This window comes from Acartia tonsa, chromosome 10 (genome assembly GCF_053477335.1).
Source record: "Acartia tonsa isolate MP-2025a chromosome 10, ASM5347733v1, whole genome shotgun sequence".
Lineage (NCBI taxonomy): Eukaryota > Metazoa > Arthropoda > Copepoda > Calanoida > Acartiidae > Acartia > Acartia tonsa.
In genome coordinates, this window is record NC_137269.1 from 4,126,500 (window position 1) to 4,143,358 (window position 16,859).

At 34.5% G+C, this 16,859-nt stretch overlaps 1 protein-coding gene across 1 annotated transcript in view; it reads right to left on the reverse strand.

Moving 5' to 3' along the window:
- LOC145329212 (uncharacterized) overlaps window positions 1–16,859 on the reverse strand; it is a 56,982-nt gene that overhangs the window by 7,283 nt on the left and 32,840 nt on the right. Inside the window, exons 2-10 of the mRNA XM_080173263.1 lie at window positions 8,150–8,320; window positions 6,970–7,321; window positions 6,340–6,541; window positions 4,894–5,219; window positions 4,121–4,260; window positions 3,495–3,662; window positions 2,590–2,767; window positions 1,200–1,285; window positions 660–730 (exon numbers count right to left, since the gene is read on the reverse strand). Coding sequence (XP_080029389.1) covers window positions 660–730; window positions 1,200–1,285; window positions 2,590–2,767; window positions 3,495–3,662; window positions 4,121–4,260; window positions 4,894–5,219; window positions 6,340–6,541; window positions 6,970–7,321; window positions 8,150–8,312 — 1,686 coding nt within the window. The 5' untranslated portion in view covers window positions 8,313–8,320. The remainder of the gene's footprint in view (window positions 1–659; window positions 731–1,199; window positions 1,286–2,589; window positions 2,768–3,494; window positions 3,663–4,120; window positions 4,261–4,893; window positions 5,220–6,339; window positions 6,542–6,969; window positions 7,322–8,149; window positions 8,321–16,859) is intronic.

Below are 16,859 nucleotides of genomic sequence, written 5' to 3' on the forward strand. Positions count from 1 at the left end.
AAAATATAAATATATGGATAGATAGATATTAATAGATAGAAGGTAAATAGATAATTAGTTAGATATATAATTTGATAATTAAATTATGATTAATGCTAATTTAAAGGTTGTCTGTTTGTCTGTAGCACAAGATCTCGCTTACAGCAGGACCGATGGCGATATTATGATATATGACTTACATTTTCATGGGTGGGTATATCAAGTTCTCAACCCTTCAAAGAAAACAAATATTCGATCCAATAGGGGCGTAACCACACTCCCTATGCATTATTGGATCTTTGCTATAACCTCTGTGAAACTATGAAAAATAGGTAGTGACTGGTACTTAAAGTCTTATAACCACCTTATCTGAGAGAGAGGGATCTAAAGGGGTAAACGAACGGCCGATGAATCGATGTACTTCCCCAAAGATGTTATACAAATTACACCTTTAGTGGTTGAAATTTTTGATACTCAACTTAATGAACCAACCAATCAAAATTCAATAAAATTCCCCACATATATTGAGCTAACGAGCTAACTTGAAATGTCAAATCTTTTAATCCAATAATTTATATCTTGAGACATTAAAAATCTATCATAACATCAATTTATCGTCCATTGTCTTATCCCTTAAGATCCATATTTTGGGCCGAAAAACAGTGATTTATTGACTATACCTGCGTGCAGTCAGAAATGGATAACTCTCTCAGTAGTAGGCAATATGAAGCAACTGATTTTATACCAATATCTGAAGAAAAAGATACATTTTATGATTATTTACATGAAATTATTTCCAGTATGCCTTTGAAGCCGATTAATATTCGCAGGATTAGAACCAGTACTCAGCAATATTAAAATATCATGTAGGTATGTATCGTATTACAGACAAATTTCCATGAAAACTAAACTAAAATGATAAGATTCAAACCAGCTTTGTTAATCCGTGCCTTCGGACCCTAGTGGCTAACACAACTGGGTTTGATCTTGTAATTTTTCATTTTAATATCCAAGGAAAGCTGTCTATAATGCGATAAATATCTTTTAACAATTTTTTAAAACTTTTTTACTTGCAATTTTGTTTAAGCTTATAAATTTATGTTCTGCTTATCAATTTTTGACATACTACAAGTGTTAATGTCCATTTAATATACCTTTAAATGATCGTATCAACCCTATAATTAGACTTTATATGCCTGTATGTCTTGAATGCATTATACCTGTGACTTGACTACATCTTCTGAGAAATAGATACTGTAGTTGGGGACATGATTCTACTACTAATCTTAAACTTGTATCATCCAATCTAAAATAGATAGATATATAAATAGATGGATAGATAGATGAGGGGATATAATAATGGATAGATAGATATTGAAGTTGGGGACATGATTCTACTACTAATTTTAAACTTGTATCATTCATTCTAAAAGATGCTGTGAGTATTGGTGCAAAAAATATGACGTAACAAAAAAAAATAGCCAATGAGAGGCCACTATAAATTTTACCATTGGTCAATAACGGCCTCTCATTGGCTAATTTTATATGTTACGTCATATTTTTTGCACCAATACTCACAGCATCATTCTAAAATAGATAGATAAATAAATAGATTAATAGATAGATGGGGGGATATAATGATGGATGGATAGATATGTAGTTGAGGACATGATTCTACTACTAATCTTAAACTTGTATCATCCAATCTAAAATAGATAGATAAATAGATGGATAGATGGAGGGATATAATGATGGATGGATAGATATTGTAGTTGGGGACATGATTCTACTACTAATCTTCAACTTGTATCATCCAATCTAAAATAGATAGATAAATAAATAGATGAATAGATGGAGGGATATAATGATGGATGGATAGATATTGTAGTTGGGGACATGATTCTACTACTAATCTTCAACTTGTATCATCCAATCTAAAATAGATAGATAAATAAATAGATGAATAGATGGAGGGATATAATGATGGATGGATAGATATTGTAGTTGGGGACATGATTCTACTACTAATCTTAAACTAGTATCATCCAATCTAAAATAGATAGATAAATAAATAGATGGATAGATGAGGGGATATAATGATGGATGTATAGTGAAGTTGGGGACATGATTCTACTACTAATCTTAAACTTGTATCATTCATTCTAAAATAGATAGATAAATAAATAGATGGAAGATAAAATAATAAACAGACAGATAGATAGATATACTATTTGATAAATAGGTGGATAAATAGATAGATTCCAAAATAAATAGATAGATATATATAAAGATAGATTGGTTGCTAATTAGATAAATAGATAGACTGTTTAATAAATAGATGGTTAGATGAAAGATAGATTGATAAATAGATTGATAAATGGATGGGTGGATGGGCAGATAGATGAAACGTTGGATGTGTGGATGGATGGATAGATAAATTAATGGATAGATTGTTAATATATAGATAAATGGATAGATAGATCAGTAAAAATTATAGATAAATAGTAAGAAAAATAGATTAAAAATAAAGAGAGAAAGATAAATAAATAGATAAACAAATATATATTTATAAAAATAGATAGATGGATCAATATATATCCTTTTACTTACCTAAGACAGTCAGACATATCTAAGTAGTGCAATGACAGCCTAGCTGACGGCTGGTGGACAGCTGCTAGACAGCTGCTGGTAACTGCTGCTGGTTGCTGATAGGGCACCCCTACACCTGAGACTAAACTGCAGCCCGTCACGTCCAGGTGCTCAAGGTTCGAGCATCGGCTTGTTAAATCTAAAATATAAATCTATATATAACTATTTGATTCACCCCTACCCTCAAGGCAAGGATAGGAGGATCAGAAGATTCAAACCACCTCAAGAATGAGAGGAGAGACAGACAGACAGAGAGAGAGAGAAACAGGGAGACAGAGAGAGAGAGACAGAGAGAGAGAGACAAAGAGAGAGAGAGAGAGAGAGAGAGAGAGAGAGAGGGAGACAGAGAGAGATAGAGACAAAGATATATATATATATATATATATATATATATATATATATAGAGAGAGAGAGAGAGAGAGAGAGAGAGAGAGAGAGACAAAGAAAGAGAGACAAAAAGAGAGAGAGAGAGAGACAGAGAGAGAGAGAGGGAGAGAGAGAGAGAGACAGAGAGAGGGAGAGAGAGGGGGGAGAGAGAGACAGAGAAGGAGACAGAGAAATAGAGACCTAGAGAGAGAGAGAGAGAGAGAGAGAGAGAGAGATAGAGAAAGTGAGAGAGAGAGAAAGAGAAAGAGAGAGAGAGAGAGAGAGAGAGAGAAAGAGAGAGAGACAGAGAGACAGAGAGAGAGATATATAGAAAGATAGACAGATAAATAGAGAAAGGGAGAAAGCGATAAATCTGTGTAAGAAGACAGACAGTGAAACAAATGTAAAGGAAAAACAATGCAAACTGTAAATTATGCTTCACCTAAAACTTAGAAAACGTGTTCTACCATTAGTTAGCTCATTATCAAAATTATCCTTACCCAAAAGTCCGCCATTTGTAATCTCCGTGCAATATTGTACATTCAGCTGTTCCAGAGATTTACAGCGGCGAGCTATCAACGCCAGGCCTCGATCCGTTAACCGGCTGCAGCCGTTTAGGACGAAACACTTGACGGTTGTTGCAAGATTCACGCCGTTCTTGGCTACGACCTGTTTAACGGTAGTTTTTTTCATTTTTTATTTATTTCATCAATTTTTTTCTTTCCAACGTCACAACGAAAGAAGGAACCAGTTACCAAATTTTTAAAAAGTTTTTGGTAGATTTGCTACTCTATAACATACTTTGTTTGTCTGTCTGTGTCCGTCCATCAGACTGCAATGTTATTGGGGAAATGTAATTTTATCCACTGGCGAATTATCGTACATGAACATATTCAAATGATATTATTTATATTAAAATTAAATTTTTGCTGGAGCTATCATAGCTGAATAGGGGGATGGTGGGAATCTTTAATTTAGCCAGCTACATAATTCACTTTATTAGAGTTCATGATAATCTGGTGCAAGTAATTATATTTTGATTAATTTATTTATATTTCCTGCCGAATTTACATCTAAACTTGTCCTGTAAGCTATATTAATTAAATATCAAATGAAAAAAAACATTCCTGAAACAGCGTTGAGATGCTTCTATCAATATCGGCGGTGTTGGACGTGATACCGAAACTGTTGGTCCCGCCGCCCGTTAAATTAATCACCCTCCATAGATCCGGCTCCCACGAGAGAAAATAAAAACGGCGGGAAACCCTAAAAATTATTTTAGAAATGAAATAAGTTATTCAATAACACTAAATTTTGCAAAAATAATTATTTACGTCCCTATATATAAACTGATGGCACATCATGAGATTTTTAATTCTAATATTTTCAAAAGCTAAGCTTTTCTATAATTAGGGTGTATCCGTCCGTACGGCCGTCTGGAACGGGTAGCTTTTTTCGTTAATTGTCCTATCGTTTTTAAACTTTGCATGGCGATTCCTTTAGTAGTTAGGTACGATTTAAAAAGAGTAGCAACTCTATAATCATTTCCAGAATGTCCTTACGTCTATTTTAAACACGTTGATTTTTATCATAATTAACATTAAATTTTTATTTGATGTAATAATCCAATTGATCTGATAACTGATTAATTTGACAACAAAGTACAATGTTATAATTGAAGCAACTCTATAATCGAGTCTAAAAATGTAAGTATGTCCTTAAACATTATCCTGTATTTGAACAGCTTTTCACGAAATTCACTTACAATTTTAGGTCGACTTTTATACATTTATATTCAGATTATTCAGTTCTGGCACTCTGCTAATGTTCGTTTGTCCTACCATTTCAGAGGTTCGCTTTTATGTATGTTGTCATCCTTGTTAAGATTTAATTGCAAACCTTGCTGTCCTAACAATCTCTTTACTAGTAAGATACGACAAAATCTTCACCATAATCTCATCCGTCAACATTTCAAACGCATTCTGTCGCGGTGACCGTTGCCCACTGCCCCCGGTCACTCCATGCTGACCGTTTGCATGATGACCGCTACTGCTGCTCGGGTTGGGCCGAAGGTAGATGGGCCGGTCGTAGCGCGTTATCTTGACGTTCGGCATGGCGCGCACGTTCCAGAGGTCGGCGCTGCTCGAGGTGGCGGCTGTTGAAATGGAGGAGAGAGATGTGGTGTCATAGTTGTTACGGGCAGGTGGTAGCGGCGGATGCAGAACCTGATAAATAAGGTGAAATGATAAAAGGGAACAATTAAAAAAAAAACTTTTGGCTGAAGTATCCTGATTGAAGCCATTTTTTTTCGACAAAGCCCAAATTGTGTTAAAATTGTGTCAAAAATGATGATACATGTGACGTAATAAAATGAGGGAGATGAGAGGAGAAGTGGGAAAGAAAACCTCTAAAAAAGAGATGGATAATCCTTCATTCTTATTACGTCAATTGGAACATCTTGACACAATTTGAACACAATTTGGGCTTTGTCATTTTTTACTTTTAATATTATCCAATAGTTCCGCCAAACGATGTAACATTTGTCTCCTGTATTAAGAGATACTTTTACCAGCTTCTTAAAAAATCATTTCAGAAGCTGTTAATCTATAAAACCTATAAAAAATGACGTCATAATGGGCAAATAAAATGTATAATGGTCTGCCAATGGTAATTTAGTCTATGTATTGGCCTATCATTGGTCATTTGTATTTTATGACGTATTTTTTAAAGAACTATAAACAGGTTCTAAAAAAAATTATGAAGCTGGTTAAAGTGTCTCCTAAAAAAGGGGTAAGTCCGTCAGATAAAGAAAGTTCTTAAATTAATTGAGACTTAAATTACTTGAATTTACATAAGTTCTTAACAGTTCTGCACGATATTAAACCGTAGCAACTCTATATCTTTTTTTGAATATTGTCCTTTGAGGATCATTAAGTATAATGTTTCAAGCAAAGCAACTCCATAATTAAGTCTTGAAATGTAAATGTGTCCCAATTAAGTAGCTTTAAAAGAAATTTTGTGTTCAAATGTCAATTTAGATATGGTGTATTTGTAACTTTAGACGCACGTACAAACTATAGACATATAATAGTAGCTAAATAAATAAAATATTTATTTATCGCATCTTATTATAAACAGCTTTCCGCGTATAAAAATGTACAATTATAATATTAAACCCGAAGGCACGGGCTAAAAAAACTGTTTTAATCTAATGATTGTACATTTTCATATTTGTAAAAAACTGTTTATAATACAATGCTATACATAATAATTCACAATGGCTAAGAACCGATTCGAATCCAACAGATATTAATCGGTTTCGAAGCGATAATGGAAACCACTTACCGGTACACGCGGCGGTGGGGGCGGTTCCGACAGCTCTGACGAATTATCCGACCTACTGTAGCAGCTGTCCGCAGAGCTTTGCGTTTTATCGCATTCACCGCCTCCGCCGCTGGTAATCTTGGAGTGCTGCCTGTTCTTAATGCGTTGGCGGTAGGATATTCTCGGCGGGGAAATTGCCCGCAGGTCAGTCAGTTTGGACGCCCTTCACAAATAGATTACTATAGATGTATATTCGGGTAGTTAATTATATGAATCACTATATATAATTTGTACAAAAGGATCTCCCTAACCGCTAAACCGATATTATTCTCCCTTACAGTGTAGCCTCTTCTCATAGGTCCTGAGAAGGTTTAAAGCTATTTTGGTTGAGAAAACCCCCCCCCCCCCCCAATAGAAATTATTAAAAATAAAAAAAATATAGCGAATATTTTTGGTAACCAGCTGATCTTAGCATAGAATAAAAAGAAAACATTTTACGTGCCCCTAGAGGCCTGAAGGCGTAGATTAAATTGTGTGCACTAAAACATTGTTATTTTTTTAATGCTTCAAATTTCCAAAGATAAAAAACAAAATTTATGACTCTTTTCTGTTTTGTTTAAATAAAATTTAATTATATATAGAAATCTATGCCTTGGCATCGCTGCGGCTGTTTTGTTGTTCACCGCCGTTACATCGTTAACTTGATAATACTGGGCATTGGCGGCGTTATACTCCCGCCGATTCAGCTCAAACCGCCGCAGCTCTAGACTGTTAAAGCCTTCCAGCGACGAGTTGCTCATCTCCGAATCTACAAGGGATAACTTCTTTTCGTGGTGATAGTATGGAGGGGGCGGGGCGTCGGGCGAACCGCCGCCGTTATTGTTGTATGAAGGCGGTTGCGGCGGTTTGTTGGTGTACATTGGCGGCGGGCTATTGGAGACGGGTCGAAACAAATGGCTGGTTTGGTTGTGGTTAGACATGGCGGCACGGCGGCGTAGCAATCCTAGAAATAATACATTTTTTCAGGTATAGCTTTAGGGACTTGACAATGGACGATGAATTGAATGATGATGATGATAAACAAAATTGCCCCTTCTGTAGATTAATATCATTAGTTGAATAGTATTAGGTAATGCTAATTTCAAACCAACCAAATAAATTTTAATAAAAGAACACAGTTTTTTTAGTGAATAAGATAACTTGTTAATGGAACTTTTTGTACTAGAGCAATTCTCAGTCAGATTTACCCTCCCTTCCTATAATTAAATCTTTTGAAAATCGACCATTTTATATATTTGGCGTAAGTCTGTCGAACTAAACATCCATCCGAAACGGATAGCTCTATTCTAAAGGAGGACCATAACGGTCCAGGGGTTAGAGATATCCTTCAAGACATATAGACAGACACACACTCATAAATAGACATCCTGTTACTTTAATAAATGGATATTAAGACAAATTTGAATAATACTCCAACAAAAGACGACAAATGCAAAAACATGAAACATTAAATAACTAGATATTTTCATTTTATGTCATCTAGATTCTAGATATACAAATTTGGCGGTTTCAATTAAAGTCCTTTAAAGAGCAGAGAGCCCCTCCGACCCCCCCCCCCCTTTCTTTATTCTTTGAAATAAATTGAAAGTTAAGGGTAAAAGGATAGTTTTTCGTTTACTTTAGCTTAGGTGAGATATTTCTAGATACTGGGTAGGGTAGGACCCCTACGTAAGGTTAAGGCATTGGAAAAAAAACTACCCTGCCCCCCCCCCCCCCCATTGTCTACAATTTTTTTTAAATAAGAGAAATTAACAAAAGATGAAAATCAAACCTGGGCTGGGCTTCGACCATATCCAGGTGGGACTGGGGGCCGTGGGCGAGTCGACACCCCCTGAGGACAGCTGTTTCTGCCTGTTCAACTGCTGCATTGTCGGGCGGGTGGCGGCCTCCCCGAGAAGGGTTAGGGCGGACACCTCGGACATCAGGTTGTCCATTGAGCTACCTAAAAAAGAAATAAAAAAATAAGATAACATTCCAGTAAGGTAGGGGGAAAAACGGCTAGTCCACGAAGTTTTAAAATGCCGTTTTCTTATTAGTTGGCTAACAACTTTCGGGACTTTTATTGTATTTTGATTGGTTGGTTCATTTCTTTTAGGGGAGGGGGGAGAAAGGGGGGTGTCCCACTCCCAATAAAATAGCCTAAAACCAAAAGTGATATTCCCTGTAAAAAAAAGAATCTAATCAGTCCATGGTTTGTGAGATCTTAAGCTTCAGACAGACATCACCATCTAATTTATTCTTATATATAATAGATACTTGATTTTAATTATATTTCTAAAGTTATTTTATACCAACTAAAAACAGCATAGTAGCAAGCTATAAGAGGCTTAAATTTTGTTGTTTTACTTGGGTTTTATAAAACTTAACAAGGATGACAACATCCATAAGTAGCGAAGCACAAAAAATTGTGGAAGGTAATACATAGAAGTAGATTTAAAGTGTATTTATTTAAATCAAGAATAGATTTATTGGAGAAAATAAACACAAAACCTTGTTTTATTTTGTATGATGAAGACGGTTAAAGTAAATTACATACTAGATGCACATAACAATGGGAAAAAATATTTTGAAACTGTTAATGCAAAAAGTTTTAAAATAAGACCAAAAATACCAAAGATATGGGGAAATATGGCAGTTTGGCCGCCATTGTTTCTTTTCTTAAAACGCCAGAAATTTAATTTTAATATCTTTAACTGAAAATGTTTTGAAAATTTGACCATAAACACCAAATATATGTGTAAAAATGTGAAAAATATAAAAGTAGCCAAAAACCTGCAAAAAGGCAGTCTGACTGTCATTGTTGTTTTCTTCAAACTACAGGAAATTTAATTTTGATATCTTTAACTGAAAAATTTTGAAAATCGGACCATAAACACCAAAGATATGGAGAAAAGTGTGAAAAATATAAAAATAGCCAAAAACCTGCAAAAAGGCAGTCTGACTGTCATTGTTGTTTTCTTCAAACGACAGGAAATTTAGTTTTGATATCTATAACTTAAAAAATTTCAAAAATCGGACCATAAACACCAAAGATATGGGGGAAAATGTAAAAAATATAAAAATAGCCAAAAACCTGCAAAAAGGCAGTCTGACCGTCATTGTTGTTTCTTCAAATGACGGGAAATTTAATTTTGATATCTTTAACTGAAAAAATTTTGAAAATCGGACCATAAACACCAAAGATATGGGGAAAATTTGGAAAATATAAAAAATAGCCTAAAACCTGCTAAAAAGCAGTCCGACCGCCATTGATGGTTTACAGTTAATTGTGCTCCTTAATGATGGGAATGTTGTCAAAAAATTTCAGCTCTCTATCTTTTATAGGAGCTGAGAAAATCACGTTTCCCCCAATTCATTAATTACGGACGGACGGACAGACGGACGGACAGACGGACAGACGGACGGACGGACGGACATTGTGAATTATAGAGTAGCTTCGCTACTAAAAACCAAGTTGTTGAGTGAAAGCAATATTAAGCAACGGTATTTTTTTCGTCTAAATATAAAAGTTCCTAAAAACAATCCAAAATAAATAATAAAATAGCTTAATTCTTTAAATACATCTAGTGGCTTCGCCCCTAGAGGCCTCTAAGGGCACTTGAGGTAATAGGGAAAGGGGTAAATCGACCCTTAACTTTCCACTTTAAAATGAATTTTTTATTTCTTGTATGAGAGGTAATTAAAACATCGCTTAAAAGCAGAAACACTATAAATAAAAGGGTTAGATTAAAGGTGTGCATCAATTTCCGCAGAAAATCACATCCGTACAGTGTCAGATATTCACAGGTATCTTAAGGGATAAGACAATGCTGAGCTTTATAAATGACCCCATTTGTAGTTTGGAATTATTGCTAGAAAAGTCACTCTCCGAACCTTCAATTTTAGTTTTGAAGAAAAAGATATAAAAAATGAGGGTTGGACATTTTTTTCTATGGGCTATATTTCTTGGGAGGTAGGTGCCCACCCCCAAAATAGTTACAAACCTTCATAGAACATATGAGAAGCTACTGTGTGAAGAAAAACCATATCAGTTGAGTCAGACAGACAAACATCTTGTTACTTTTACACAAGTATGATACACCTGGGGAAGTAGTCGCACACGTAAATTGAAAACATATAATTAACTTGACGACTTAAGACTTTGAAAAAAAAACTTTCTTTTAATACAACATCTGAAACATAAATTAAACGGTTTCTTTTAATTTTATATGTATACTATTTCTACATATACCAACAAAGAGAGGGGTAGGTTTCTGGTAAAATCCGTAAAGGTTATGTGTTATAAGTAAAAAACAGTAGTAAAACGATAAAAATTCATGTTAACATTTTTAAAAAAATTTTGTCTATAGTTCTTTTCAATAAGAAATACACATATGTAGTGAATATTATCGTTCTATCGTTTAAGCCTTAAAACACACACTTTTACGGATTCTACCAGAAACCTACCCCCCTCTTTCTATAGAATTAAAATTTAAAGTTTGAAAGTCTAGTTTATAGTTAGAAGTCTCTAGGGGCGTAGCTGCTAGAAAATTTAATATGGACGGACGCCTTAATAATTAGATGTTTCCTTTTTTGGACATAGCATTACTTGTTAATTATCGCTTGAAAAAAAGGGAAGGAAAGAAAAAATAGTCTCATATTGTAAAGTAATAAGATGTTTGTATGTGTGTGCAACGTTATGTCAACCAAGAATTCGCAAACGGCCACTTTTCAGCTTATTTTTGGTAGGTTTTTGGCTATTTTCCTACCCTTAACAAAAAAATCCAAGCAATAGTGGGTTCAAATTGATGCTTTAGATACTAATGATTTGTTTTGAGCTTCCTAAAGTAAAAAAAAAAACATGCTTAACGTACGTACGGACGGACAACCCCAAATATAGAGAAGTTTCGCTCCACTGCACTTGAACTTAAAAAGTTCAAATAATAGAATTTAGTATTGACATTGCCTAAATAGTTTTACCAGGGAGGAAGAGGACAGTCGAGTGGAAATTATTCTGGCACCCAAAAGTTTTATGAAGATAATATCTTATTAATTTGCCTAAAAACTTGGATCGAAATTAGCAATGGGGTTATTTTGTATAACAGTATTGGGAATATGCAACAATTATTGTCTTATCCCTTAAGATCCCTGAGTTTTACTAAGTAAACTTAAACATTAAAATTCCATCATGCTTCTTGAGAGGAGTGGGGTTACAATGGTTTTATTTGTTGGCTCAGAAACTTTGGTTACTTTTATTAAATTTTGATTGGTTGGTTCTGCACTAGTATTTTTTTAACTTTACTAGCGGATTCGCCCCTAGCCTCTAGGGGCTTTGCAATTTTAAATTTAAACAAAAATAAGTACCCCCGCTACGTTCTGTTAAAAAAAAAAAATTAAGTACCCTCACTAAGGTGCCCCCAATACTTTCTAATTAAAAAAAAATGGGGGGGGGGGTTGTTTTTGGGGGGGTTCGGGGTGTCCCAACCCCCAAGAAAATAGCCTAAAACCACCACAGGACCAGTAGGAATATACCCTGAAGAGTAGAATTCGATCGGTTCAGTGGTTGCCGAGATCTTAAGGGACAGACAGACGGACAGACATCAAGCTACTTTGTATTATAGATAACCAATTATCTTAACCTACAGACTGGGTAATTTTGTTCACTATCATGGGGTATTTATTAGGGTTGGTCCATTTTCAATATCCAGCAGGATACCGGATATTAAAACTATCCGGTTATCAGATATCCGGCTGATTCCTAAAGCCAGATATCCGGTTATCCAGCCGGATATCCAGTAATTTTCCCATATCCAGCGTTGGCCAGATATCCGGTATCCGGCCAAAAAAGTATCGGACCAACCCTAGTATTTTTATCAATTTATCATCCTTTGTTTTATCAATTAAGATCCTTCCCACATATGAATATAATTATCATTTTTCTATCTATCTATTTATCTATTCATCTACAATAATACTAAGTAGCTTGATGTCTGTTCGTCCGTCTCTTAAGATCTCTTTAACCACTCAACCGATTGTATTCTACTCTTCAGGGAATATACCTACTGGTCCTGTGGTGGTTTTAGGCTATTGTGAGACACCCCCATCCCCCCAAAAAACAAAAACATTTTTAAGATAGTTAATTTAAAATGTTGTGGTTGCAGCACCAGAGGTATTTAATTTTTTAAAAATTACCTGTTGGGTTAAAGCCCCTAGAGGCTAGGAGCGAAGCCGCTAGTTCATCTATATATTATATCTACCTATATATATTAGTTATAAGTCTTAAAATTAAGTCAGTATGTAGTAATAAGTAAGTAACAGTTATCTTTTCTTTTTAACAGCGAAGCATCTTCATAATACATTATCAATTGTTAGGCTTAAAACACAGGCTGCTAAAATGTTTAGTGCCCTAAGAAAATGGGGATAGACATCACAGCTTTTGGCCTACCTTTTCTATTGACGTCATAGTAGAGGGAAAGAGAAAGGGAAGAAAAAAAGGAAAACCTCTAGAAAAGATATGGGGTATAGGGTATTACATGACGTCAATAGAATAGGTAGGCCAAAATCAGTGACATCTATCACGATTTTGCTAGGGCACTATAGCCAGCTACTGCTAAAATGGAAATCCCCTTGTATCTATCCCCTTTGGACAACCTTTTATAACCTAATCTAATTTTTTTTAGAAAAACCATTGACAATACTTTTTCTAAATCTAGATGCTAGGTGCACTTTATTTTTTAATAGGTATGGGGCATAAAAAATAGCAAAAAACATCCCAAGACTGAATGTATAGCCTAATTCAACCCAGGAAGGGATAGGAAAAAGGTAAAACCCCCCAAAACTAAAATTTACTAATAAACTAGACTAAAATCATTTTAGGATCAAAAAGAAGCTTTCTCTAATATGGAGAACTCAATCAGTCTAGTGGTCAGTGGGATCAAAATAAACAGATAGAAAAATAATATAATAGGTTAGGATAAGACGGGTATTTATTTGGCCAGCTTCGACTTTTGTAATGTATACAGCCTTGTTTTTAAGTTATTAATAAGGTTTTGTATTGCTTACATGTCTATATTTAGCTCAAACTTTTAACTAACTGTTTTTATTATTTCTTTTTTCAGCAGTGATCTAAAGGGATAAGACAATGGATGTAGTAATGAACATCCCCAATGAAGATACACAAAATTGCCCCTTTTGTAGATTACTATTATTAATTAAAACGTTTAGACAATCAATTAATTGAACCAACCAATCAAAATTCAATAAAAGTTCTTAAAGGTTGTTAAGCCAACGAAGAAGAAAACGGTATTATAAGACTTTGGGGACAGCCCAATGTCCTTCCCAGATTTTTAGATCGTAAGAGATAAGACAATCCTTATAATAAAGTCAAAGGATGTTTGTCTGTGTGTCTGTTTGTACCGAAGGATCTAGCTAACCGCTGAACCGATCGGGTTCTCCTTAACAGGGTAGCTTTTAACAGGTCCCGGTGAGGTGTAGTATTATTTTGTGGGAGGGTACCACCACCCTCCTAAAAATCGCCCCTAAAAAAATTACCCCCATTGGGGGCGTAGCCGCTAGTGAATGATAAATTAATGTACATCTAAAGTGATGATAAAGAAAATAAATCTTCTGATTGGTTCAAAAGTTTGGATACTTTTAGTTTGAATCCAACAATTAAATAAGTAACTCAAGTTAAACAAAAAAGGAGGGACGGACATTGGACTGTAAATTACACTAGTACCAAAAGTTTTATAATCTTCTGATTGGTTCAACTGTTTGGGCACTGTTAGTTTAAAACTAACAACTAAAATTGAATAAATGTACACCAAGTTGAACAATAAGGGAGGGAGGGGACATTGAATTGTAAATTACACTGGTACCCAAAGGTTTATCATAACGTTATCTTGTTCATTTTCTCAAAAAAACTTTAGATACTTTTATAAATTTTAATTGGTGTCCAAAATTTTTAACCAAAAAATTTTGATCTAAAGAAGGAATAATATTGCTAATTATCATTGGGGATGTATATTAATTTATCGTCCCTTGTCTTATCCCTTAAGACCCCTAGAATCAATAAAGGAAGTGGTGGTATATTATTTAAAAGCATAAAACTATAGATTATACGTGACGACCGTATTAGAATAATATCATTATATCTATCTATCTAGGTATATTATAGTTTTTAAAAACGAAGCTTTTCTATAATTATTGTCGGTCCGGGCGTCACAGACAGTTAGCTCTTTTCATTAATTGAATTAGAATTGTCCTATCGATTTCAATTTTTTTCCAAATGGTTCTTGTAGTATTTAGGTATGATTTAGAAAGCGTAGCAACTCTATAATAGTTACTAGAATGTCCGTGCGTCCATTTTCAGCATGTTAATTTTTAACTTTACAACATTTTTTTTATGTGATAAGATTATCCGATTGATCTGATTTTTGGAATACTAATTCCTAGGACAACAATGTACACTGTTATAAGCGAATCATCCCTATAATCAGATTACAAAAATGTAAGTATGTCCATTAACATTATCCTGTATTTAGGCAGTTTTTCATCCAATTTACTTACAATTTTGTTTAAACTTTTATACATTTATATTCTGGTCATTAAGTCTTGACACTTTACAAGTGTAAATGTTCATTTGTCCTACCGTTTCAGAGCTTCGCTTTTATGAATGTTGTCATTCTTGTTTTTCTATATATATTCCTTAAAGCATGAATCTTAAGGGATAAGACAATCGACTATGAATATATGTTCCCTATGATGATAAACAAGGTTACCCCAATTATAAATGAAAATTATTGGTTGAAAATTCCGGATACCAATCGATCAAAATTCAATAAATGTACCCAAAGTTATCGAGTCAAGGAATGAGTTAACTATTATAAAACTTTGGGTACCTGTGTAAATAAAAATTTCTCTTCTTATTAAATAACAGTTAATTATTCTTTTTTCACCCCACTCCCCCCACCCCCTATTCTATTTTTTAAAAATTAAATAGGGCGCTGGATTTTTTTATTAATTCTTTAGGGGACAAGTTAGGTCAGGAGGTTATATTGGGTAATGGAGCACTGCATTGTTATGCACCGCAGGTCAAGCAGGGTTAGGGTGTGGGGTATGCTCCCCCCCCCCCTTCTTCAATACTTCAAAAATAAGTGATAGGGGGGTTCAATGGTTGAAAGCCACTTTAAGGAAAATCACCTAATATTTATTAATCAATGTCTATTAATGTAAATGAATAGAGGGGCCACGATGTAACTCTAGCCGGGGGGTGGGGTCCCTGTGCCGACTTCCAATTGGATCTTTGAATATCGGCCAATATCAACACAGCCAAGTCGAAACAAAAAAGTAGAAAGCAATTTGCTAGCAGACGAAAAAGGTCCCAACCATGTGGTTGTCTGGGTTATACATCTATACTTATATTTACATTTATTGTCTATATTTCTATCTCTGATAAAATATACACTACGGACGTCTTTAAAATGCCTACATAGAATAATTGCATTTAAAGCGGCAAAGCAAATGACATATAGGCCCCTGGTATTACTCGAAATTAGCGCATATTAAAAATGCTCATTTTATAGAAGCTTAATCAGGGTAGGAGAGAACATTGGGTTGTAAAATACACTGGTACCCAAAGTATTATACGAACGAAGAAATTTTGATTATTGATTGGGTTGTTCGCGCAAACCTTTGGTGACCAAAGCTATAAATAATAAATCTATAAAATGGACAATTATGTTTACTATAAATGGGGGCGTAAATCATTACAATTTTAGGAAAATACAATCCTTATAATTTATGCCGTTTAGGAGGAATATTTTTGTTGTCAATCCAGGTTGCTAATATAGTCCTCAGATATTGGTCAATATGTTCCTCCAATGTCAGGCAAGAGGATTGGGTCGTCATTAAGGGGGGTATCGTTATATTAGCCAGCTGGCAAAATCATTTTATCAGTGTAGGCGAGAATCTCTTAAAGTATCCGCTTATACTATATTCATTTTTATAGGGGCGCTAATTTTGAGATACTTCAATAGGCTTGACTTATAGGGGCCTATGACACCTTATGACATACCCTATCTGGTGTTCCCACATTATTGATCATTTTTGACTAGCCAAAAGTTTAACGCAGATTCAGAAAGTATATATCTTAGTTAGTAAATTGAAACTAACTTTGAAATATAATATAATGATTATAACGCAGACATTTAAAGCTTTATTTAAACGGACAAACAGACATTGTTGTACTTTGTATTTTTAGTTGGTTTGTGAGCTAACTAGGCTTAGCAAAACAATTGTTTATGCTGGATTAGGTATAATATATACGATTCAATATAGATAGATAGATAGATAGACAAAGATATATGGATAGGTAGATCTAAAGGGATAAGTTAATAGCAGTAAATTTATTTGTATCTCCCTTCTTTAGATCACCATTAATTGTTGAAACGTTTGGACACTTAACTAACCAACCAATCACATTAAATAAAGTCCCCAAAGTT